At 31.4% G+C, this 25,257-nt stretch overlaps 4 protein-coding genes across 7 annotated transcripts; all 4 read left to right on the top strand.

The window, feature by feature from the left end:
* The first annotated feature begins 1,067 nt into the window (after positions 1-1,067).
* LOC130973438 (endo-1,3;1,4-beta-D-glucanase-like) lies at positions 1,068-3,279 on the top strand. The gene is made up of 7 exons (XM_057897943.1): positions 1,068-1,282; positions 1,381-1,402; positions 1,608-1,734; positions 2,103-2,193; positions 2,501-2,596; positions 2,672-2,772; positions 2,853-3,279. Exons 1-7 carry the CDS (start codon positions 1,132-1,134, stop codon positions 2,991-2,993), a joined length of 729 nt encoding a protein of 242 aa, XP_057753926.1. The 5' UTR covers positions 1,068-1,131; the 3' UTR covers positions 2,994-3,279.
* Positions 3,280-8,332: 5,053 nt separating this feature from the next.
* Positions 8,333-10,360, top strand: LOC130973144 (40S ribosomal protein S15a-1). 2 transcript variants are annotated; one of them, XM_057897559.1, is made up of 4 exons: positions 8,333-8,405; positions 8,963-9,100; positions 9,216-9,376; positions 10,069-10,360. In XM_057897559.1, exons 2-4 carry the CDS (start codon positions 8,968-8,970, stop codon positions 10,165-10,167), a joined length of 393 nt encoding a protein of 130 aa, XP_057753542.1. In that variant the 5' UTR covers positions 8,333-8,405; positions 8,963-8,967; the 3' UTR covers positions 10,168-10,360. The 2 variants fall into 2 exon arrangements, with proteins under 2 accessions (XP_057753542.1, XP_057753541.1); XM_057897558.1 differs by having other exon boundaries at positions 8,337-8,405; positions 8,960-9,100.
* A 4,878-nt stretch (positions 10,361-15,238) lies between these two features.
* On the top strand, positions 15,239-20,494 carry LOC130974171 (mitogen-activated protein kinase 15). The gene is made up of 10 exons (XM_057898934.1): positions 15,239-16,012; positions 16,895-17,303; positions 17,439-17,566; positions 17,657-17,716; positions 18,061-18,210; positions 18,294-18,449; positions 18,536-18,747; positions 19,233-19,334; positions 19,455-19,615; positions 19,730-20,494. The coding sequence occupies exons 1-10, from the start codon at positions 15,989-15,991 to the stop codon at positions 20,017-20,019; spliced, it is 1,692 nt and encodes a 563-aa protein (XP_057754917.1). The 5' UTR covers positions 15,239-15,988; the 3' UTR covers positions 20,020-20,494.
* A 508-nt stretch (positions 20,495-21,002) lies between these two features.
* Positions 21,003-23,045, top strand: LOC130973305 (guanylate kinase 3, chloroplastic). Of its 3 annotated transcripts, none has more exons than XR_009084109.1 (3): positions 21,003-22,002; positions 22,670-22,829; positions 22,923-23,045. XR_009084109.1 is itself a non-coding variant. In XM_057897774.1 (2 exons), the coding sequence occupies exon 1, from the start codon at positions 21,154-21,156 to the stop codon at positions 22,000-22,002; it is 849 nt and encodes a 282-aa protein (XP_057753757.1). In that variant the 5' UTR covers positions 21,003-21,153; the 3' UTR covers positions 22,670-23,045. The 3 variants fall into 3 exon arrangements, 1 of the variants encoding a protein (XP_057753757.1); XR_009084108.1 differs by having other exon boundaries at positions 22,908-23,045; XM_057897774.1 differs by having other exon boundaries at positions 22,670-23,045.
* The last annotated feature ends 2,212 nt before the right edge of the window (positions 23,046-25,257 follow it).

Here is a 25,257-nt window from a genome sequence, read left to right as displayed (position 1 = left end):
ATCAAATCATGAAATCAATATTGTATCCTTCTAATAAGGGATCAAAGTCCCTATTATGTTGATTAATTCCTTTCAGTTTCACATAACTAAATTGCAGTTTTATATTTTTCTTTTATACCGGGGAAAAAATAGTAGAAAATAATAATATTTCAAGTTTTTAGCAATTGTTTTTTTCACTCAATCCATGAACGATAGACACGACACTGAGACAGGGATATAGAGATACAAAATTATGTTTGACAAGACATAGACAAAGACAATGTGTCCAAAGATACTGAATTAGTATATTTTGTGTTCATCCTGACAGGAATGACACAGAAACACTACCAAGAAATACAACTTATTTTTTATTTTTTCTTTCATTATTCTTGTTAATTTTTTATAATTATATTTTTTATTATTATATTTTTAATCTCAAAATTTTGAATAAAAAAATTGAGAATAAATTAAATTTTCATAATTTGTTCTAATTTATCACTAAATAGAATATAAAAATACAAAATTTTGTGTCTCTGTCATTTATGTATTGTTCTTAGTGTCTTGTCAGAAACAAATGCAGCCCAAGGTACATGTAACATATTGCTCAATTAATGTTGTATCCGTTACAACCTATACACAAAACATTTTCCCTAAATAATTGAAGATAAATAATCTGGATTAGCTATTTGTTTGTTATTTGGAATTTGTTTTCTGAAAGGATAAAACTAAAATATTAGGGACAGAAGCAACAGATATTCCTATTTTAAGTTTTACAGAGATAAAAAAAAAAGTTGTTATAATCATGAATTTTATATATAATACAAAAAACTTATTTAATATTTTTAGTTTCTTAATTATTATGATTTTGGTTATGTAATCTCTCTAAATTTAATTACGAAATATACCTTATATCTATTTTTCAATATTAGATAAGTGGTACACCTGTTTCAATTTTTGTTTCTTTTCCAGCACTCATTAATATAAGAGAAATCTGACTATATAGAAATGAACAAAGCAATGACGTATTCAGTGACGCTCTTGTTTAGTTAAGAAAAATCTTACTATATAGAAATGGCTTTTATATAGTGCCTCCCATTCCCTGTTCTATTAATTAGCTTCATCATTAATTGTTTAGCATAGTTTAAAGTAGAGATGTCAAGTCCTCAGTGTTTTGAGAATCCACCAAACCTGAACTCAGGTGTCCATGGCTCAGGGAATATCCAAGAACTTGGTGGTGTTAAATCCTATGTCACTGGTCCCCATGATTCCAAGTTGGCACTTATACTAATCTCTGATGTATTTGGTAATAACATCTTCAATTTCTTATCCTTTTAACTTGTTTTCTAGTTTAGACTAATTGTCAAGTGTGTCATTATTTACATATATATGAAATTGTTTCAGGATATGAAGCACCAAATCTAAGGTAATTGAAAGTTTTCAGTACCATGATCTTTATTTGATCAAAAGCAGATGACTAAAGAATAGAACTGTAAGCTTCTAACTTAGTTGCAAGGAATGAACAAGTTTTGTCCAACAAGGATCTTAGCTTTGCACTCAAATTTGCATGCTTCTTATGGAACTAACTAGTTGCAATTAGCTTTGAGTTTGACATTCTTTCACTGATAAAGGAAACTCGCCGACAAAGTGGCGGCTGCCGGATTCTTGGTTGTTGTTCCTGATCTTCTGTATGGAGACTACTTTGATCTTGAAAATCCTCAGTTCGACCGAGCTGCATGGTTACGAGCTCATGGGACGGTTAGTCTCCTACTCATTCGTGTGCAATGTTGTTTTTCTCATTTGTATCGAACGGATTTGGATTCTCTAAAGTTTGAATTTCACTTTAGAGAATAAAATGTGATCTCACCATTTATTTCATAGGTGGGACCAAGAATAAATATGAAAGAGAAATTATTCAATGGTAGAAGATCACACTGACACACTTTACTCTCTAAAGTAAAATTCAAACTTTAGAGGATCTAAATCCGTATCAAACTCTAGACTTTTAAATTATAAGAGTTCTGATATCATATTATAATGTTTCTTAACTCTATCACTTGATATATAATGTTTAACTATTACACTTGCTTATGAAAATATGCAATCTTACTATCTTTTCCTCATAGGATAAGGGATGTGAAGATGCCAAACCGTTATTTTCTGCTCTAAAGAGTAAAGGTGTTACAGCCATAGGAGCTGCAGGCTTCTGCTGGGGAGGTGACACATTTTCATTCTTTATCAATTAACAAAATAAATACTTTATTGGTGGAAACTCAGGTGCAGTCGACTTCACGTGAAGTTTATAGCTGAGAGCAGTTAGATAATTCGACTGATTTGACTAAATTTTTATCTAACAGTTCTCAACTATTAACTTCATGTGAAGTTGACTGCAGCTGAGTTTTCACATACTTTATTAGTCTCTTAACAAGAGATCTTGAGTTCAAAACTTTAAAAATAGGAAAAATTAAGACTTAATAAGAAGGGATTTGGAATAGAGTATAACTATAGCTTTAATTTGTTACAGGGGTGGTGGTTGTGAAATTGGCAAATTCCAGTGACATTGACATGAAGGCTGCAGTTATTTTGCATCCTGGTCCAATCCCAGATGATGAATACAGTGGTAAACTAAACTTAATTATATTATTTCTATCTTAAACAAATATTCATGGTGACAAACTTCTTTATTTATTTTCAGAGATCAAGGTTCCTGTAGCTCTATTGATGGCTGAAAATGACAATTGTTATACACCAGAGAAAGCAAAGCAAATTGGTGAGATGTTGTCTGCAAAACCAGAGGTGAGAATTTTAATTTAATTTCTTAGAAAACTCTCTCTCAATGAGAAAATGACTTGTGTATGTGAATATTGAGTAAACAGTTAGAGAGCTTTGTGAAGATATACCCGGGTGTGTCTCATGGATGGACAGTGAAGTACAAAGTTGATGATGAAGGAGCTGTGAAGAGTGCTGAAGAGGCACACCATGACATGTTGAATTGGTTTATCCACCATGTCAAGTGAAGATATTAATACAAAAATCAATTGGGATTGAGGAGAGAGTCTTGGATTTTTCTACTTAGAGTGGTGATCAATCATTAGAATAAAGAATAATGCTGTGGGATTAGCTTTATAATATGTTACTATTGTATATGTAATTTCTTGAACAAAATAATTTTCAAGAGAATAATGTTTGGTACCAAACCATTTTGGGCACGGATGCATGCAACAATTTTTTTTTTTCAACTATACTGTGTATATCAAATTAGTTATATGTATAAACACTAAGGGGCGTTTGGGAAGCTTAAAAAGTAATTTTTTTGAACTTTTAATTTATGAAAAATAGTAGTATTATTGTCTGATATAATTTTTAAAATTAAATTGCAGCTTTCTAAGAAGCTATTTAGGAGTTTATAGAAAATTTAAAAAAAATGACTTCTCTCATAAGGGAATGTCTAAAACGAGCTCAACCATTATGTGCTTATTGAATGAGTCATGCTTATATAGGCCATTAGATTTTATTCGATGAAAATCAAAGGCTAATATAAAAGAAGAGCATTGATAGACTCTAATAAATATAGAATATCTTAATACATAAATAAATGCTTTAAATGACAATACTTTAATATATAATACTTTAAACAGCAACAAAATCTTTTATTTTTAAATAATTAAATATAAAATATATAAATATAAAATATATGATTATTTTTTATTTAATAAAATCAATTATTATGCAAAACTTTTTTATAATATTAAAAGATTATATTAAAATAATATTTTAAACTGTAACATAAAAATGTAAAATTATTAAAATTTTATTTTATATTACTTGATAAATAATTAGATTATTATATTCAAAATTTATTAACTAACTACTTTTATTAAAGATATTAATATATATATATATATATATATATATATATTTTTTATTATTTTACAATTTCATATATATGTTCAAATTATGTGACTTATTTTTTAAAATAAAGATGGTTCTATTGATAAATATTATTTTAAACAATTTTATTGAAATTAAAAATTTAAAAAAATAATAAAAAATTATATTATAATTTGACTATTTTTATTTGTAATTAATTGTTTAATTATTATTTTTTAGTTAATTTTAATTAATTTTATTTTTCAAAAAAAAAGCAAAGTCAAACGGCTAGTATTTTGTACCCACTTTAGTTGGCAGGACGGACCGGCCCGTCCCTCTTAAGGTGCGGGCCTAGGTGAGGCAGGGCGGGTTGGGGCGAGCTGGCCCGCATTGCCACCCCTAATATATATACTATTTAGTAATTTTTTTATATATTAAATAATTATAATCATATAATAACATTAAAATCAAAAAACATATTAAATCTGTTACAGTATAACTATTTAAAATATCATTTTAATATAATATTTTAATATTATAAAAAAAATTTTGTATAAAAATTTTGCGGGTTTGGCGAATGTTTTTAATTTGACAGGTTTCAAATTCTAGTCCGACCCACCTTTTTTAGCGAGTTCGACGGGTCGGCTCGACGGACTTGACCCGTTTTGCCACTCCTAATATATATATTAAGAAGATTATCACATATTTTACTATATAAAGGTAGAAACTTTTTATTCTAAAAAGTATAAATTAAATAAATACAAAAAATATAATTTTTTTATTCATTAAGATTAATTATTATGTAAATTTTTTTATAATATTAAAATGATATTTTAAGTTATAATATAAAAATATAAAATAATTAAAATTTATTTTATATTATTTGACAAATAATTAGATTATTATATTAAAAATTTATTAACTAATTACTTTGTTAAATATATTATTATATCATATAAATTTTTATCAAAATATTTGTAAAAGTAAAATTTATTTAAAAAGTTATATATAATACATGAAAATATTAACTTTTTTATTTAGGTATGTATTTAAAATTATATTATTTATTCTGTTTTTTTTTTAAATTAAAAAAAATGAAAAAATTAATATTTTCATGTATTATATATAATATTTTAAATAAATTATATTTTTAAAATATTTTTATAAAAAATTATATTATATAATAATATTTTTAATAAACGTAGTTAGTTAATAAATTTTAAATATAATAATCTAATTATTTGTCAAGTAATATAAAATAAAATTTTAATTATTTTATATTTTTATGTTAGTTATAGTTTAAAATATTATTTTACTATAATTTTTTAATATTATAAAATTTTTTTGCAATAATTTATTTTAATAATTAAAAATATTCATATATTTTATATTTAATTATTTAAGAATAAAAAATTTTGTTGCTGTTTAAAGTATTGTGTATTAAAGTATTGTCATTTAGGTAGCGTTTGGTGGAGAGACAGAGACGGAAAGACTGAGACTAAGAGACAGAGACTAAGAGACAGGGATTGAAATAAATCTCAGTATTCTGTTTGGTGCAAAATGGGAGACAGAAATTAAAACAAGAATGAAACTCTAATTTAATTTGCACAAAGGGTAAAATTGGAATTAATTAATTGAAATGAAAGTATTTTACGTATAAAATGTTATTAAAGTTTCAGTCTCAATCTCTAAAAATTTCAGTCCCCTGTGTCCCTACTTTTTGGAGGTACTGAAATACTGAAATTTTAGAGACAGAGACAAAAATTTTAGTACCAGTCTTTGAACTAACAAACACAATATTGAGTCTCAGTACCTCAAAACAAACACTACCTAAAGCATTTATTTATATACTAGGATATTCTATATTTATTAGAGTCCATCAATGCTCTTCTTTTATATTAGCCTTTGATTTTCATCTAATAAAATCTAATAGCCTATATAAATGTGGCTCATTCAATAAGCACGTAATGGTTGAGCTCGTTTTAGACATACCCCTCTCATAATACTACTATCTTTTTATCACATTTCTATAAAATAAGCACTTTTAGAGACTAAAACCCCATAGTGGTCCTCGAGATTGACGCCGTGCACTAAAATTGTCCCTGAGATTCAAATTTCACCAATTACGTCCCTGAAATTGTGAAAATTGCACCATAGTAGTCCCTGACCCATTTTCCGTTAACGGCGCGATGACGTGGCTTGATGACGTGGACCTTTGGTGACACGTGTCACCCCATGGTTTGTCCACGTGTAACGGTATGCTGACGTGTCGGTCAACGACACGTGGCATGTTGACGTGGATGAGTATGCCACGTGTCACAGTGTTATTTTGCCACGTGTCAGATTATGCCACGTGTCGCAATACTATTTGTCCACGTGTCATCTACTATGTCATCGTTACATGTGCATCAAATTGGTCCCTTACTTTGCATCAAATGACTCATTTTAGTCCTTGAAATTGAATGTCGTGCACCAAATTAATCCCTTCATCAATTTTTTTCTTATTTTTTTATAAATTTAAACTTCTCATTATATATTTGAATACACTAATTTTAATTATATTTTTTATTATACATATTTTATAATAAACTTTTAAATTAATAATGTTAACTTATATCATTAGAGTACATGTTAACTAAAACCAAAACTTTATTATTACCTCTTGTGTTTATTTGTATCTGTTTAAGTCATGATTATAATAAGTACTTATATTGATTAATAGTGTAATATATGAAAAAATTGCCTAACTAAATTATAGATAAAATGAATTATTATAATCAACAGTATAAATCTATCTTATTAATTTAGTGAGAAATTAATTATATGGAAAATCGGACATTCTTAAAATGGATGGGAATAACGAATTTATATTAATTAATAACGAATTTATATTAGTTAATTAGTGCCTTATCAAGTATTCATAAAATATTTATTAAGAATGTCTGATTTTCCATATAATTAACTTCTCACTAAATTAATAAGATAGATTTATACTGTCGATTATAATAATTCATTTTATCTATAATTTAGTTAGGCGGCTTTTTTATATATTACACTATTAATCAATATAAGTATTTATTATAATCATGATTTGAACAGCATTAAAACAGATACAAATAAACACAAGAGGTAATAATAAAGTTTTGGTTTTAGTTAATATGTACTCTAATGATATAAGTTAACACTATTAATTAAAAAATTTATTATAAAATATGTATAATAAAAAATGTAATTAAAATTAGTGTATTCAAATATATAATGAGAAGTTTAAATTTATAAAAAAAAATTAGAAAAAAATGATGAATGGACTAATTTGGTGCACGACATTCAATTTCAGGGACTAAAATGAGTCATTTGATGCAAAGTAAGGGACCAATTTGATGCACATGTAACGATGACATAGTAGATGACACGAGGACAAATAGCATTGCGACACGTGGCAAAATAGCACAGTGACACGTGGCATACTCATCCACGTCAACATGCCACGTGTCGTTGACCGACACGTCAGCATACCGTTACACGTGGACAAACCATGGGGTGACACGTGTCACCAAAGGTCCACATCATCAAGCCACGTCATCGCGCCGTTAACGGAAAACGGGTCAGGGACTACTATGGTGCAATTTTCACAATTTCAGGGACGTAATTGGTGAAATTTGAATCTCAGGGGCAATTTTAGTGCACGGCGTCAATCTCGAGGACCACTATGGGGTTTTAGTCCACTTTTAGAACTAAAAACTCAAACACAAAATAACTTATTTATAAGTTACTTTTAATATAATCATTTATTGTTTAAGCTATTTTTTCAAAAAGAGTTTAATTAAGCTGTTTATCCAAATTGGGCCTAAGTTGAGTTGGTCTAGTAATTAGACCGCTTCAGCAAGTGTCGGTAATTTGAATCTTACTTGTGCATATAGCAATTCATTAACTAATGGTAAACTTTTAAAGGGAGCTCCGATCTATAATAGAAGCCTGTCGAGTTAGGAGATATTGTAGAAAAAAATTTGTTATATATATAAAATTTTTTATTTTGGCTCTCTTATAGCATGTAACATAAATTGATAATTTTACAAGAAGAAAGAAATAATCCTCATAATTATATTTTTATAAAAGGACCTAGTATTTTATTTATGTAGTGTCTTTTCGGTTGATATGTTATAGTTTTTCATCTATAATTGTGAATTTGTGATTAAATTTTTTAGAAAGACATTAAATAAAAACTAAGATTCACCCATATTAGCAAATAAAAGAATAAGGCTTTTCCGGAAAAAAAGAATTTTAATTTTAAAAATAAACGAACAGATGCATTTATTTCATCTTTCCATTTAGAAATAAAAACAAAATTTGGAATAAAATAAAAAATATTTGAATTTTTTAAATAAAAATAAAATAACAGAAAGGCCCATTAGGGTTGAAGCCCAAGAAGGCCCAAAACGTGTGAAGCCTCTTAAAAACCCTACGCAGAGTCCCATGCTGGTTTTTATACTCCGACTCTCCCAAATTTCGTTTCCTTCTTCTGCACCCGGCGCCGTTTCTGAGGTTTCTGTTTTACCTTGGTAAGATCTCTCTTCCTCTTCATGATCCGTGCTATGCTTACAAGTATTGAATCTCGTTCTACGTTTTCTTATATTAGTTTAATTTCACTTGTTATTTTATAGCCTATGATGCTAAATTGCTAAGAAGGACGTAGAAGCCATTTATGGCGTTCGATTGTTTTTGTCACTCTTTGCGTGTTGTTTTTTATGTTGCATTTAGCTGATTTGAGGATACGCTATTATAAAAACCCCGCCTTTGATTTGAATCTTAGCTCTCTATTTTTTTTTTAAATTTGTTTTATTTTGTTATATAATCATGTTGATAATATACATGTTTAGTTTCGTGATTTTTGATGCTTATAGTCTTACTTAGCTGATTAAAGAGCTAGTGTGACATATCTTGTGATAAGGGATTAGTTACCATTAAGATGGAACTTACAGTTTTAGATTGTTATGTAATATTGGACTGTGCAATTTCAAACCTTTTGCTGGGAATGTTCCTTTCTTTTTTCAATATTAAATTTGGCCTTTGGTCTGCACAACCTTGGTGTTAATTGTTTGTATGAAATTGTTAGCAGCGACAATGGTGAGGGTTAGTGTCTTGAATGATGCTCTCAAGAGCATGTACAATGCTGAGAAGCGAGGGAAGCGCCAGGTCATGATTAGGCCATCATCAAAAGTGATTATTAAGTTCCTTTTGGTGATGCAGAAGCATGGTATTTCCCAATCTTCTTTACCTCCTTAATTTACCTCTTACTGACCACTATTGGATTCTTAAGTTTGTTTTATTTTATTTTTTATCTTGATTTGTTATACTTTTATGCCTGCTAGGGTACATTGGCGAGTTTGAGTATGTTGATGACCACAGGGCTGGAAAAATTGTGGTTGAATTAAATGGACGACTGAATAAATGTGGGGTTATCAGTCCCCGTTTTGATGTTGGTGTCAAAGAGATTGAAAGCTGGACTGCTAGGCTTCTCCCTTCAAGACAGGTCCGCTTTTGAGCTTTGGTTACTCTGTTTTGGTTTACTTGACTTCTTGCTGTCCTTTGGTATCGTTAACAAAATATGTGAGATGAAATTAGAGCCTTTAAGACTTGTAGAGTTGGATCCAAGTTGCTTCTGTTTTACAAAATTTAAATTCACTATGAGATAAGGCAATCATGTGTTTTCACCTAACAACTTAAGTATGTTGGGTTAGATTCATGAAATTTTAGAAGTTAATTTGTGAAAAATATTCACAACTATTGAGTTCAATTTTGCATTATTGTGATTGTGAATATTTTTTGTTTAAAATGTTGCTTAATATACATACATTATACAGATGAAGCAGTGGCACTTTAGAAACCATCTCATATTTGTAAATCTTTATTCACTACCCTTAAGTTGGTTACTTAAGATGAACCTTGAATATAGGCATATGGACAAAACCAATTTTCTTTTTCCATAGCGATGAAAATTGTCTACTATCTTGGATTTGCTGTAACAACCAAAAGATCATGTGTTTGGTGCTAAACGATCAAAGCCCCTAGCTTGAGATACTTATCCCTTTATAGTTTTGCGATGTAATACAATTTTGTGGTAAAATGCTTATGTCAACTAATTAAAAATTTCCCTAGATATACTTTGATAACGTGTTTTGTATTGTTGCTTCTAACCGTCTGTTGTTTACAAAAATGTTGCAGTTTGGGTACATTGTGTTGACTACCTCTGCCGGCATCATGGATCATGAAGAGGCAAGGAGAAAGAATGCTGGTGGTAAAGTGCTGGGTTTCTTTTACTAGGCTAGTTTATTTTTGCAAATTGCACTTATTTCAGTTTTTAAGACTCACATGCTAAATGGAAGATATGCTAGTCCTGTGTTAATGCCAAGTATATCATAGCAGGAGCTATTTTTCTTATGTGCTTTTGGTTTTGTTTAAACAGAACAATTTTGCTGCTTTATTTAATCAGATTTTATTATATTATTAAGGCTTATTACCTGGAATATCTGCCAAGAAATATTTCTGAATGATGTGTTAAAAGGAGTGTACTTCATTATTATATTACATGATTAATATTAATACACAATTTCTGTATTTTTTTTTTCTAAAAATAAATGGCCATTGATTTGAGCTCCAATATTTGTTCAATTCTGAGAATATAACGTGCAAGGTGCAAGATTTTTAAGATTTCAAATAATCTGAGACAAACTCAGGAACAGAAATGGTCAAATAGAGGTAAAGAAAATAGTTGTTTCGTATCTATTAAGAGGAAAAAGATAATAAAGAAATGTCACATGTTCAGTCACGACGTATACGTGATCAATTGTGTTTTGAAGTACATGTGGTTCCAGCATTGTGGTTTGGACTTTGAAGCAGCAGCATCAAACAACACAACATTTTTTCTTCCTTTTCCAAAATTGTGGACTTCACTCAGAGATTGAGATAGATCTGTCCTCCAACTTTGGAAATTCGAACTAAAGACATTTCATTTTTCGGAAGCATGAAAGCAAAGGGGACAGGTAAGGTATCTTGAGTGCTTGGCTGAAAAGAGGTTTGGGAATTTATGGAAGTCATCATCATAAGCGGAAAATAATAGTTCAAAGGAATTTATGCATCATGATCATGTCTTGTGGCCTGTGGGAACTTTTCATAAACGTGTATGGCTATAAAAAGTTAAAATCATAGGGATCTTGTTTGGCATGATTTAAATAGTTTAATTTTGATAAATTGATAGTATAAAAAAAAATGCAACAAATGGAATATTATACAACCACCTTATAAAATTAATAAAGAATGGTGTATATATTAATAGATATGGATGAATAGTGCAATGTGATTTAGTCACGGATATGTAAGTCCAGGTGATAACAATATGATAAAATATTTGCATGGATAATAACCTGTAAGCTCTCAAATAAAAGTCAATAAAAATTGGCACACTTTTAATGGTGTCTTTATTACAATAATAGTTCAAGATCAGAGTTAGACGGTTGAGTGATAAACTTGGTTGAGTTGATAGCAGCTAGCATGCATAAACAAAAACATGAGAGTATTTTGAGAAGAGACCTAAATGCAATTGACAATCACTTCGGAACTCTATGCCACTTGGATCAATCAAAAGGTCATCAATAGCTTTTGATTTTGAAAATAGAATAAGATATAAAAAATAAAAATATAAAAATTAATGTTTTATATTTTATTTAATAGTAAATTGAATATAAAAGAATAAATAATAAAATAATTATTTTTTATACAAAATTTAAAACAAAAAGTATAATTATTAAAATTTGATATAATAATAAAAAAATAAATTATGTTTTTATTTAATGTTTTTATATAATATTTTTATTAAAGATAAAGTATATTTTTTATTTCTGAAATTTACTAAAAATGTTAAAATTACTCATAAGTTTCAATTTATTTTAATTTTATCCAAAAAATTATCGATTTGCATTAATTCTACCCCTAAATATTAACAGCATTCAAATCACTAACAGAACATTAATGACGTGACAAAAAAAGAGTTCTGATGTAACCCTTAGTATCTAAGTCATTTTTAAAACGTTTTTTTGAATATTTTTTGTTTTTTGTTAAAAAATTTATATTACAAAAATTAAATGGATAAAAATCTTAACCTGAAACCCTAAAATTTACTTTTTTATCTTCATCTTTATATTCATCTTTTTTACTCTCTGTAAAAACAAGAAACTCTAACTAATGGCTTCCCAAGGTTCTATATCATCACAAAAAAGTAGTTGGCGACGACAAACGCTTACATGCAATTGTGGTGAACCCCTATACTGAGATGGTCGAAGACACCAGAGAATCCTGGCCGGAGATTTTGGGGCCTTATATACTTTGATGTAAGTTTCAGTGCTTTTATTTTGATATCTTCATGGGTTTCTTCAAGTTTTTTTTTTTTTTTTTTTTGTTGCAGATTGGGAAGGAATACATTTTCTTTGCTTGAGTAGATGGAGTTGCATAAACAGAAGAGACTGAAGTTGTAAGATTGAAGATGAGGATTTTCACCTTAAAGGCTAAATTAGTTTATGCTAAATGTAACTGTTGGTGGCCGTTATCTTTAATGTTGTGGGTTGGTTTATGATGATTTTAATATTTTATTTGTGGGTGAAGAATGAAATCCATTTGAGATTAAGATATTGATGTGTTTGGAATTGCTTAAATTAGCAGAAATGAGAGTAGGGTGGCCATTTGTAATCAATTCCAAAAGTGTGCCCAACTCGAAAACTTGTTAATGTAGTTGTCTCTGAAATTTAATTTATGTTTAAAAAATATCCCGAAAGGATTAAAATAGTTTGAATTTAAAATTGACATTAAGACCCTATTGTCACAAATTATTTTAAATGATACAGACAAATTTAAGTAATGAGAGACAATTTCAATAGTGCACAAATTAAAAATTGCATGAAAATATCCATCACATTAGTCATTATCAAAATAACATAAGTCATTAATTAAGATAATTTCTAATTAACATAAGTCATAATCAAAATGAAAACTAAATAACATAAGTCATTAGCAAAATAATTTAATAACAAAGAAAGAGTTGATCTCACATAGTTTAATATAAAATACCAATATTTTTCATTCTTCCAAAAAAAAAACTAAACACAAGATGTGATACAACTAAGATCCAGTGAGAGCACTTTGAGTTTGACTCTCTTATGACAAAGGTTGTCCTTGTGTATTTTGAAGTTGAGTTGCTCTTAAGCATTCTAGTTGGTTTTGATGGCTGAAATTTTTTGTGTCCTTTTGATTGGGTGTTAGGCCTTGCAGCAACAGTGTCCAACCTGGTCCTCTTATGCACTAACCGAGTAGATTCAGCATTTTTAACAGTGTTGTTCTGGACTGGTAATGTTATAACGGTTGCAACAGTTCTAGCATTCTTGTGCTAGATTGGCAATGCTGAAAAAGTTGCAACAGTTCCAGCATTGTTGTTTCGGACTGGCAATACTAAGGATGTGGCAGCAATTGTTTTTTATCATGGACATCAACAAAAAAAAGCAACAATTACAATTATGATGAGGTAAACAACACAAAAAACGGTGTTAAATCTGGAATCATAATTAATAGACAACGAGAAGACAGTCTTTCGTGTTGTGGCCCAATTTTAGACAACAAGAATATTTTTGTAGTAATCTGAGTCTAGATGTGCTTGAATTCTGTGGTTCTTTACCCTCCCTTCTTGCTCTTTTCTTCTTGGACTTTCCAATAGAAACATCACATCTGAATTAGTAGTTTTTTTCCACATAATGTATCCATTACAAAGATTAATCATAGGGTATAACAAGCCACATAAATAGTTTTAGTGTAACAGTTTGCAACATATTTTTAAATATCATCTTTAGTACAATTAATTATACTAATTGTATATGGACAAGATATATTAGTCATTTGAAATTTTTACAAGTACATTTTTTGTTTAGAAGGTCTATTACAAATTGATACAAATAAAATTTTTTTGAGATAAAATTAAAATAAATTAAAATTTAAGAATAATTTTAAAATTTTTAATAAATTTTAAAAATAAAAAATATACTTTACCTTTTTATTTATCAAACACAATTTTATATTTTTATATTTGTGTCACAGTATATCCTCTCATTATAATTGTAACTTTGTTGAAACTAAAGACATAATGACTGATCCTTAGTTAAAGCAAACAACAAAAGTTTCCATGGTTTAATAAAGGAAAACCGAAAATGACACAAATAAAAATCTCGTTCCCTAGCCATAAGTCCACAGCACTCTTGCATTTTTTTTCTCCTCCTTTACAATGTGAGTCCTTCGATAGTAAGTTTCCTTAATTTCTTATTGAATTTTTCTGTGTTCTTTTTCCAAACTTAATGGAAGAAGTGAAATTATAGATAACTTAAAATTTAAAGCAAATGCTTACATCATATATATAGAAAATTAAGTAAATAAACAAAAGAGTTCACAAGGAATACATGCCACGGAAAATGATGTGCTAATACAAGCAGTCATAACATTATTTTAAAATCCATTTAGCATTTTATGGAAGGGAAATCACATTATTTGACATTAATTAATAGCCGCTTAATTGACTCATAATGAATAGAATCACGGTTGTTTACTTGTTTGTTGTTTTCCCTAACCCTTCCAACATGAAAGGGACCTAAAAGGAGACATCCACATCAGAATATCACTTATAGCTTCTAAGCAAAGCAGTAGGACGCAGTTTTTTTTTTTTTTTTTTTTTTTAAGGAAATATCACACTTAATTTTTTTTTTAATGAAGAACCAATCACTATTATTACTCTATCTACTAGATTAATCACGTCTATTGTTGTAAATTATATCACGATGATCTAAAAATAATTAATATCTTACATTCTCAAAATGAATCAAGTTAAATATGATAACTCAGCTTTCATGCACCAAATAATTCAGCCTTCAGCATGCACTTCTGCTTTTGGATTTATAAACTCAATAGTTCCCATTTAATTATTGAATTACCTTTTGTTAATTAAATTCTAGTTAAATTTTAGATAAGGATTAACTATTGACAATGAATGTCATTAACAAACTCCCAACACTCTCCTCATAAAAATCCTCTCGTACTTCTACCCTATCCAATAATTTATTTTTTTAAAATATAGAACAAAGTAAATAAATAAAATAGAATAAATCACTAAAATTGGTCAAGGTTCATCGTATTCATATAACAAAATAAATAAATAGAAAGAAATCGTGTGGCAAATATGATCCTCTCAGTCTGCAATAATGGCTTCCAACTTTCCATTTTAAACCACATTTTCGAATATTTAACATTATTTATTTATTTATTTATTTTCGTATATTCGTCCCTTTATTTTATTCTTCTCTCTACTTTCTCTTTCTGAGCTCACCACCACATCCCTTCTTCTTCTTCTTCTTCTTCTTCTTCTTGAAGAAGTACATGGCTTCTCTTCAATTCTCTCTCTGAGATCCACAAGTTCTTGTCTTTCCACTCCCAATTTCCCATTCCACAAAACCCCACTTTCGAGGACCTTCTCTTCTCTTCTTCCATTGTTCATATGCTCATATACATTTATCCATTTCCCTTTTAGTTGCGTTAGTGATTATCGCCACAGTAGATTCTCTAAAAGATCAGTTTTTTCCGCTGATTTTCCTCGCAGCAATTCATACTCCAACCTGATCTACTACTTTGCCCTTTCCAGCTAGATTTTGAGACTCCAACAGTATTTTTTTCCCCTTTGTTTCCCCTTCCATTTTTGTTGGATTCTGACATAGTCGTATTCTACTTCATGTTCCTGTTTTCTCAATCGTAGTTGTTGTATTATCTGCTGAAGTTTGTTGGGTATGTTTTCTTATTGAGCTCTGTTGGGTTTTGAAGTGAAGGTTTTTCCTTTTACTTCTCTTTTATCTTATTTATTTATTAGCTCTTTGGGATATTTCTTTGCATTTTGATCATTCCCTCCTGATCTGGGAGTTCTAGTGCAAGTGGGGTTTCCCCTTTATTCTGGGGTTTTGAAGTGGAAGTGGGAATTCGGGTGATTTGGATTATACCCGAGAGAAGGGGCTGGTTGATGCAGCTTTTGCTTAAATAATTAAAAGTTCTTTTATGCTCAGTGTTGAAGATGCTGCCTGATCAGAGAAAAAAGGTGAAGTTACTCAGCTCATATGTATGTTTAGATTTACATGTATGTATCTTAATATGTTTTGGATTGGTGTTTTGTATTTTTTGGGGAGGAATTTAGTGGATGTTGAGGGGTAGGGAATGATAATGTGTGGTGACTTGTGAATGTATCTATTGCCTATGTATGAATTTATACTCTTTTGGTGATTGAAATTTTGTTCTTTTATACAATCTAGTATTCTGTTTTTACTGTTTTAGTTGTGTGCTGGATTTGGGGCTTGTGTGTGGTTAATAAATAATAATTGGTCTTGCAAATGTTTATGCTTCCCTGCCATATGCTAAATACTTTAGTTGGTTTATGAGAGGTCCTACAGAAAGTTTGTTTTCCACATAATTTAAAATGTTGTGGAGTGCTATTTTGGTTCCTGTGCTGTATCTAGACTATTGCAATGGATTTTCTATGTCTTTTTTGGGGATGTTTTAAATCTTCATTTTAATATGCTAAATCACTGATAACAAATTCCTATTATCCAAGTTTTAATGATATTATGCAAGTAAATACAATGATATTAGAGTTAAAGATGCCGAAGTACCCAACCACCTCCATTTTTGCTAAAGAGTGATCAAGTTTAACATATCCTGGGTGGTAATATAAATCATTGTGTAAATTTACTACATGGAATGTGGATATGACTCTGAGAATTTGGAGCTACTAGAACCTTTGATGTTTATGAATAGGCCCAAACCACATAAAGTTCTTGCAAATTTATGATATAAGTATTTGGACTAGAATACCTCTATTTCAGAATACAACATGCATGCATCTTGCGGAATGTTTAACTCTTAGCACATCGTTTGGTTTTTCTTACTATCTTTACTAAATAGTGTTTGTTTTCTTTTAATCAAGTCATCTGTGGAAGTAGACTTCTTTACTGAATATGGTGAAGGGAGCAGATACAGAATAGAGGAAGTAATTGGTAAAGGAAGCTATGGTGTTGTTTGTTCTGCATATGATTCTCACACAGGAGAAAAGGTTGCAATTAAGAAAATCAATGACATATTTGAACATGTTTCTGATGCTACCCGCATTCTTCGTGAGATTAAGCTTCTTAGACTCTTACGTCATCCGGATATTGTGGAGATCAAACATATTTTGTTACCACCTTCTAGAAGGGAATTCAAAGATATCTATGTTGTTTTTGAACTCATGGAATCTGATTTGCATCAGGTCATCAAAGCAAATGATGATCTGACACCAGAGCATTACCAGTTTTTCCTCTATCAGCTTCTCCGAGGCTTGAAGTATATACACACAGGTTCTGTTCTTTACATTTAGTTAATGGGTTTGTTTCGGATTCTTCTTGTAGCATATTTGCTTTTGTTATTGCAAAAAACCAGTTGCTTAATTATGAGCATCACAGCTGATTTCAAACTTCTCAATGTTATTGTAGCAAACGTTTTTCACCGAGACCTAAAGCCAAAAAACATTTTAGCAAATGCTGACTGCAAACTGAAGATTTGTGACTTTGGTCTTGCCAGAGTGGCTTTTAATGATACACCCACTGCCATATTCTGGACAGTATGATTATTCTTTTCCTTGAAACCTTCACCTTTAACATATCTCGCCGTTTTACTTCATCACGACTGAGTCCATTTTGTTTGCTCACAGGATTATGTTGCAACAAGGTGGTATAGGGCCCCTGAGCTGTGCGGATCCTTTTTTTCGAAGGTTTGATAAATGTTATCACTTCTATTTAATATACTTGATATATTTATATGACATTTACAATTGCTTGATCCAGAAAGTCTGGATGATTATTTCTTTGAAATAGATTAACCAAAAATTCTAATACATGCTAATACAAAATTCTTCTTCTAAATCTAATTTAAAACATTTTTGTATGCATCCTTATTCATATTGCTGTGGTACTATTCAATTTGCATTAAAAGCAAATATTAGATTGATCATGTTTGTGAATAAAAATGAATAGTGTGTATCTACTTGTGTGTCTTTCACTGATCTGTTATCTTTCACTCGGTAAATCACTATTGCCTGAACCATTTTCTTTTCAGTATACACCAGCTATAGACATATGGAGCATTGGCTGCATTTTCGCAGAACTTTTGACTGGAAAGCCTCTTTTCCCTGGGAAGAATGTTGTCCATCAATTGGATCTCATGACTGATCTTCTTGGAACACCATCTCTTGAAGCCATTGCTAGAGTCTGTTCTTCAGTTTCGCTTCCTCTTTGCAGTCTTGTGTGTTTTGGTTTTTACTTAATGCAACCTTGGTTGCATATTAATAGGTAAGGAATGAGAAAGCTCGGAGATACTTGAGCAGCATGCGCAAGAAGAAGCCAGTTCCTTTCTCCCAGAAGTTTCCTAATGCAGACCCCCTTGCTCTTCGTTTATTAGAAAGAATGCTGGCCTTTGAGCCTAAAGATCGGCCTTCTGCCGAAGAGGTTGAATTCTGAATTTCCATCCGTCTTTGGTTCAGTTTCTTTGGTAATCTTTTATTAACCTGGTATCTTGTGTATGATATTGTTAGGCGTTAGCGGATCCATATTTTAAAGGCTTGGCCAAGGTTGAGAGAGAACCTTCTGCCCAGCCAGTTACAAAGATGGAATTTGAGTTTGAGAGACGCAGGATAACTAAGGAAGATGTACGAGAACTTATATACCGTGAGATTCTAGAGTACCATCCAAAGATGTTAAAGGAATTTCTAGAGGGAGCAGAGCCAACAGGTTTCATGTATCCTAGGTATTGTTGTCTATGGCTGTAGCCGAACTTTTGTTTCATCCTTATTCTTTGTATTTCTTTAACCACTCAATACAATTTTTTATAATTGGCTATTCTCTAAATATCTCTATGTAACAGATTGAATTATTAACCATAAGCCATGCCATATTTGCTGGCTTTTTCTTAGTATTTAATTCCCTATGCAAGTGGACTTTGAAGGTAGAAGTTCTTTTGTAAATAATTAATGCTGAATGAGTATTTAGAGTTGATAAATCTTTTTTTCTGTTACTTTACTCGATTGTATGTTTGTTCAAATGTAATAACCAAAGTTTTGTGCTTCATGGGATTGTAAATTTGACTTTTCAATCTGTTTCTATTTTGGTTAGATGTCCTTTGTTCATTTTTTATACCCCAATTGGTCCAACATGTCATGTTAACCTTTGAATTTTGTTTTCCCTTTTGTGCTTTGGTGCTGTATTTTTTTACCCTAACACCTTTTTCATCAGTGCTGTGGACCACTTCAAGAAACAATTTGCATATCTTGAGGAGCATTACGGCAAAGGTGGAACTGTTGCTCCACCGGAGAGGCAACATGCATCGTTACCCAGGTATCTTAATCTTGTTTATACTTGGGAAATGTTGATTTGGATATTGTAGTTTTACCTCGTCAGGTCACTCGTTCAGCTGCTCTTCAATTGCCAACTTTTCTGACTGAACTCTGCTTGCAGACCATGTGTGTTGTATTCAGATAACTCGGTACAGAATACGGCTGAGGTGGCAAATGATCTATCCAAGTGTTGTATCAAAGAAGTTGAGAAACCACCCATGGATAGGAGCAGCGCTGTCCCTATGACTCGCCTTCCTTTGCAAGCTCCTCAAAATATTCAAGGTGAGATAACTGACTTTACCATGCAACTTTTGTTTCTGCATGGTCAAATAAAACAGTTTGTACCAAAGAAATAGATCCTGCATGAAGGTTTAATGTTTCTTATCCTCTCTTCAGGTGCTGCAGCAAGGCCTGGAAAAGTTGTTGGTTCAGTAATGCGCTACAACAACTGTGGGGTAGCAGTAACAGCAGAGACTGAGCAGCGGAGGGTTGTTAGGAATCCAACTGTTTCAGCTCAGTATGCTGCTTCGAGCTGCTCATATCCGAGGAGAAGCAACCCTAGCTGTAAAAATGAGAGGGCGGAAGATGATGGGATTGAAGGCTCGAACGGACTGCAGCCAAAGCCTCAATACATGGCAAGAAAAGTTGCAGCTGCTCAAGGAGGACCTGGTGGTCAATGGTATTGAACATTGGATATGATGAACATGTGGCCAACAACAACTGCATTGCACTATGAAGCTCTCATATATATATATATATATAGGTTCATGTCCTACACACTTGATCTTTGATTATCTTAAAACAGCTGAAGAGCTTTAAGAGACTCAAGATTTTAAGAAGTTTGTAGTTCTTAGGTCATGCGAAATTTGCATAATGAATTTGAAAGTTAGAAGGGGTTCTGCCCATGATCCAATTGATGGTTTACTTTACACTCTAATTGGTTGATTACAGATAACTGAAGTCTGAAGCTAGAGTAGTTGCATCACTGCAGAACAGAAGTCTTTAGTTTTGTAGTATTAGTATATCATTCATTTGGCACAATTCCAATGATATATGTATTATTTTAATCTAATCTTAGTCAAGATCAAGGTACCCTCTTATGTATGTTCAACAAAGTGGCTAGAGAATTTTAATTCAACAAATGCATTTTCTTTCTCAATGAATGACTTTTTATTTTGGTAGCGAGTGAATATTTCTACATGCCTAGTAAATGTAACCTTTTTTATGTTACCATGCATTCGATCTTTGATCGTCAAATAACCACAAAATAATTAACTAACAACTAAAAGTATTATTTTGGTTCCTGAAATGTGGAAAATAAATTACTGCGGGAAATATTATTTTATTTGGTTTTTCTATCAAAGCTCTTGGAGTTTTATTGAATTGGCTAAGCAAAGAAAGTGATTCATTTGGACCCAACAAAAACCCAAAAGAAAACTACAAGGACTTTTCCTAATAATAAGAGAGAATAGAAATGCTTGTGAAATCTAAAACTAATTCTAGATAAGATGGGGTTTTTTTCATAAATAAAAGAAAAAATTCATATTTTTTCAAACACTATCTTTAAAAATTAATTCCACAGATAAGATTTTTTTTTTTGTTTAGAATAAGTTTGCCGAAGTGGTATTTGGGGAAAATATAATTTCTTTCTTTTTTTTTTAATTTTTGAAAAAAATCCCAAACGAAGATGATATGGAATCTAAGAAAGAGAGTGAGTAGGAAATACCTGTGAGGGAGGGAGGCAAGCAAGCAAGCATCACGTTTGCTGCTCTTTACAGTGAGTGACAATTTTGCCCTTGACTCTCCCAAGTCCCAATCCCATGTTCCGAAGGTGGTTGTGTACCTCTCTCCCTCACTCCCTCCCCACCTTCCCACTAATAACCGCCAAACCCAAACCCACGCGCCTCTCCATCTCCCTCACGTGCCTCTCCATAACCGCGCGCCACTCTTACTCATCTAGAATGGGCGACACCAACCGGATCCCTTCCATCGACAAAGCCGACCGCTCCGAACTCCTCCGCTCCCTTGAATCCTCACTCGGATCCTCATTCAGCTCGGAACCCCTCCGACCCGACCCGAATCCACTCATAATCGTCATCTGCGGCCCCAGCGGCGTCGGCAAGGACGCACTCATCCAACGGCTCCGGGACTCCCGCCGCAACCTTCACTTCGTCATAACCGCCACCACGCGCCCGAAGCGCCCTACCGAAGTTCACGGCCAGGACTACTACTTCGTCTCGAAGGAGGAGTTTCTCTCCATGGTGGAGGGCAACGAGCTTCTCGAGTACGCGCTGGTGTACGGTGACTATAAGGGCGTGCCAAAGCAGCAGATCAGAGAGTTCATGGCGAAGGGTTATGATATTGTGCTTAGGGTTGATATACAGGGGGCGCAGACGCTGAGGAAGGTGCTGGGGAAATCGGCGGTGTTTATTTTTCTAGTGGCGGAGAGTGAGGCGGCGATGGTGGAGAGGCTGGTGGATCGGAAGACGGAGACGGTGGAGTCGCTGCTTGTGAGGATAGCGACGGCTAAGGAGGAGGTGAAGCACGTGAAGAATTTTGATTATTGTGTAGTGAATGCCCAGGGGAAGCTTGAGAATGCGGTGAAGCTTGTGGAGTCTATTATTGATGCTGAGAAAGCTAGGGTTAGACAGAGGAGTGCTGTCATATAGGTATTATTACTAAGCAAATATGCAATGTTTGCTTTCTTGCTTGTGTTCTGTGTTACTAATATTGTGATTGTGGATTTGTGATTCCTGTGTTATGTAAATTCCAGAATGCACCATAGAAATTTGTAGGGTTTGATCTACTGTTAGGGATTGGATTCTCTATAGTGAGCTCAATGAGTTGTTTGCACAGGTTGTATAGGTGTATGATTGATCATTTGATTGATATAGTTTATTCATTTCTCTCTTCATTTTATGTTAATCTGTTGGGTTTTTTTATTGCATTGCTTTCAAGTTTAAAATTTGTGTGTAATTACTGCAATTTGGAGAATAAAAAACTTCTACAAATTGGAGATTTTCTCTGCTGGAATGTGTTGACTTGTGTGTCATTCATTTGACTATTTACTAGTTCTGTTTGTGTACCTGCCTTTTCTTGATAATAATCATGAAGTGACAAGGTTTGCTATTTTCCTATTTTAACAAGAACTGCTGCATCCTTATGGATTGATATCATTATCAACTATGATAAAATCACATGTTATGTTGTAACTAATAGTATTATAAGCGATTTGCAATACTCGGTGATTAATCTTTCACGAGTAACACTTCTTTTATTTTCTTTGCTACCTGAAGTGAAGCTCATATGCTGTCTCTCTGCCATTTTTCCCTGTAGGTTTTTTATGTATAACAGCTGATATGCTGATATGCTGAGGAATCTACTACAATTTTCTTCTGCTTGTCATTGACAAGTACTACGTTCTTGATGATATCTTCATGTGCAGAGATATGTCATAATGCTGTTTCTGATTCTTGCCGCAGCAGCATCAGATGGAGTAAGTGTTGAATTCTTGGTGAATAGAATTTAGCAGTGCCTAATATGATTTGTTTAATTTTGTTCGTTGATCTGGTAGGATATTTTGATGCAGACATTCAATTGAATTCACTGGATGAAAAAGTGCACTAATCTGATGTAAGCTTTCAAACTGACCATGGAATTAATCAGAGCTGTATTCAGCTCAAACTTAAATGCAATTTTTACCTTTTATATACTCTGTTAAGATTTGGATATGCTTAGTAAGGATATGGAAAATCTGATGGAACTTAACTTCATTTTTACACCTTATCTGCCATCTTACTAGAGTTCCAATTTTATAAAATGCATATCATAACTAATGGATGACTAAAATTAGAATGACGAGACAGAATAAAACCAAATTAAAAAATTTATATAAATAGAAAAAGTATATTTGTAACAAATGAAAAACCATTGGCTTAAGCTTGTAAGTTAAGTCCATTCTGTTTTTCGTGTACGCTAAATTAAAACCAAAATATTTCGCAAGCTAAATCTGCTCAAGGTGTCACAATATGGTCCTTTAGTTAGTTATATACCCTTCTTGCTTTCTTTTGTAGCTTCTATTTTTTCCCTCTCCACCGAACCCCTTTCTCTTTGCGCATACGCTTTCTTTTTGGGATGGGACCCAAAATAAAACGAAACATGGTTTTGCTAAGACCCTATTACTATTGAATTCTTAAATTAATTTTATAAGAATGTAATCATTCTCTTAGAATAATCAACTAACATATTGATATTGGTTACATAATTTAAGAAAAAGAACAATATATTAACTAATATTTGATTTAAAGATTAGATAAGATGATTAAAAATCAATATAAACAAAGATCAATGCAGCATATACTTTGTTAAGATTGGTGTATTCCCATTGTTCATTGTACAAGATGGGCAGCATGTATATATGAAACATTAGCAGCGTAACTAGCTATAAGCTGTAGCCTTCAAAGTAACTCGTTAATTATTTAATCAATCATTAGAATTATCTTATTAGTAGTATAATTATTTGTAACAAGCAACTCATTTTGATATGGATTTTGAGTCAGATAAGTACGGCAACATGTACATTGTACGTGCACTCCAAGCGTCTCACATGGGTTATTTTAATAAGGCAAATTCTGTGTGTGTCTATAATTTTGGTGTCGAAATTGCCGAACTTATCTTTTATGATAAGTTTTAAATATTAACAAATTATTTATTTTTATATTTTTTAATTTAAATATTTATTTTTATCTTTTTTTAGTAAGTTAGACAAATGTATATAGACATCATAACATGTACCTTTTAATAATCAGATGTGCATATTAACTCAGAATCACGATAATAACTAATATTTCTTGTATTTCTTTTTTTTTTTGAATTTTAATTTTTATTATTTATTTATTTATTTACTTTTAATCCTGCTCTAGTTTTTTAATGCTCGGACTTGTATGGATATGGTCTATACATCCGAAACAATTTTTGCGAAGTTTTTAATGGAAAAAACGGCGTGAATGAAAAATGATATTTTTGTTTTTGATATTGGGTAGCAATGTATTTTTTTTTTAAACGTGAATTGTTGGGGTATTATTTTTAGATGTGAAATCGATTTGTGAGAGGTACCAATGTACAAAAATTAGACCGTTTGATTTGTGAGAAGTACAGAAATCGAATCGAGAGATTTTTGTTTAAAAAAAAAAGATTTAAGGTACAAAAATCGAACCTATCGATTTGTATATTTTTTAATTTTTACATTTTTAAAAAACATAAAAAATTATAATGTTAGGTTATATCACTATTTTTACTTTTATACTAAAAAAAAGCCTAAAAATGATAGGCAGAGTTTTTTACTATTATTATTATTTTTATATTAACCACTAGGGACCAGGATGCTTGTTCAATTGTTCATTCATACATCATAATTATTGACTAATAATAATGATATAAATAATATTGTTCAACGAAAAGTTTGGGGATAAAAATGATTAGGTCAACTCCGGAACAAGAACAACTTGTTTTGCTTCTCGAGTTCTTCATATACCAAATCAAGTTCATGCTTGAATAGATAATAGATTACTATATGTATGGTGGGATTTGGTAAATGAAGAGGGCTAATTCCAACTTCTAAATCATAAACCATGTTGTAATTATTTTTTGGGCCAGAACTCCCCCATTCAAAGACTAAACAACTAGAACAGAAGTACAGAACTAAAACTTGTCTTTTTAATACAATAATCAATTATTTTCTCCTTTTTTGAATGTCAAAAAGGTTTAGAAGACTAAACTAGTAGTTAACAAACATATTAAAATTGATGACCCTGTACGGAGTGGTATGTATCTTTAAGCCTATCAATTAATGTCAAAGCTTGTGAGTTGTGAAAGGAACCATATATTGGTAAAAGACAACCTAATTTCTTAATATAAATTGCTAG

Source organism: Arachis stenosperma, chromosome 4, assembly GCF_014773155.1.
Source record: "Arachis stenosperma cultivar V10309 chromosome 4, arast.V10309.gnm1.PFL2, whole genome shotgun sequence".
In the NCBI taxonomy this organism is placed as follows: Eukaryota; Viridiplantae; Streptophyta; class Magnoliopsida; order Fabales; family Fabaceae; genus Arachis; species Arachis stenosperma.
The sequence above is the reverse complement of the archived record's forward strand: the minus strand, read 5'-3'. Positions and strand labels throughout refer to the sequence as shown.

What these genes read in the sequence shown, in the direction of transcription:
- LOC130974171 (XM_057898934.1), top strand. Translation starts at nt 15,989, where the DNA reads ATGCTGCCTGATCAGAGAAAAAAG. An exon ending in ACAGGTTTCATGTATCCTAG is followed by an intron (nt 18,748 to 19,232) that starts GTATTGTTGTCT and finishes CTTTTTCATCAG; the next exon opens with TGCTGTGGACCACTTCAAGA. An exon ending in AGCTCCTCAAAATATTCAAG is followed by an intron (nt 19,616 to 19,729) that starts GTGAGATAACTG and finishes TCCTCTCTTCAG; the next exon opens with GTGCTGCAGCAAGGCCTGGA.
- LOC130973438 (XM_057897943.1), top strand. Translation starts at nt 1,132, where the DNA reads ATGTCAAGTCCTCAGTGTTTTGAGAATCCACCAAACCTGAACTCAGGT. An exon ending in TATGAAGCACCAAATCTAAG is followed by an intron (nt 1,403 to 1,607) that starts GTAATTGAAAGT and finishes TCACTGATAAAG; the next exon opens with GAAACTCGCCGACAAAGTGG. An exon ending in CCCAGATGATGAATACAGTG is followed by an intron (nt 2,597 to 2,671) that starts GTAAACTAAACT and finishes ATTTATTTTCAG; the next exon opens with AGATCAAGGTTCCTGTAGCT.
- LOC130973305 (XM_057897774.1), top strand. Translation starts at nt 21,154, where the DNA reads ATGTTCCGAAGGTGGTTGTGTACCTCTCTCCCTCACTCCCTCCCCACC.
- LOC130973144 (XM_057897559.1), top strand. Translation starts at nt 8,968, where the DNA reads ATGGTGAGGGTTAGTGTCTTGAATGATGCTCTCAAGAGCATGTACAAT. An exon ending in TTTGGTGATGCAGAAGCATG is followed by an intron (nt 9,101 to 9,215) that starts GTATTTCCCAAT and finishes TATGCCTGCTAG; the next exon opens with GGTACATTGGCGAGTTTGAG. An exon ending in GGCTTCTCCCTTCAAGACAG is followed by an intron (nt 9,377 to 10,068) that starts GTCCGCTTTTGA and finishes AAAATGTTGCAG; the next exon opens with TTTGGGTACATTGTGTTGAC.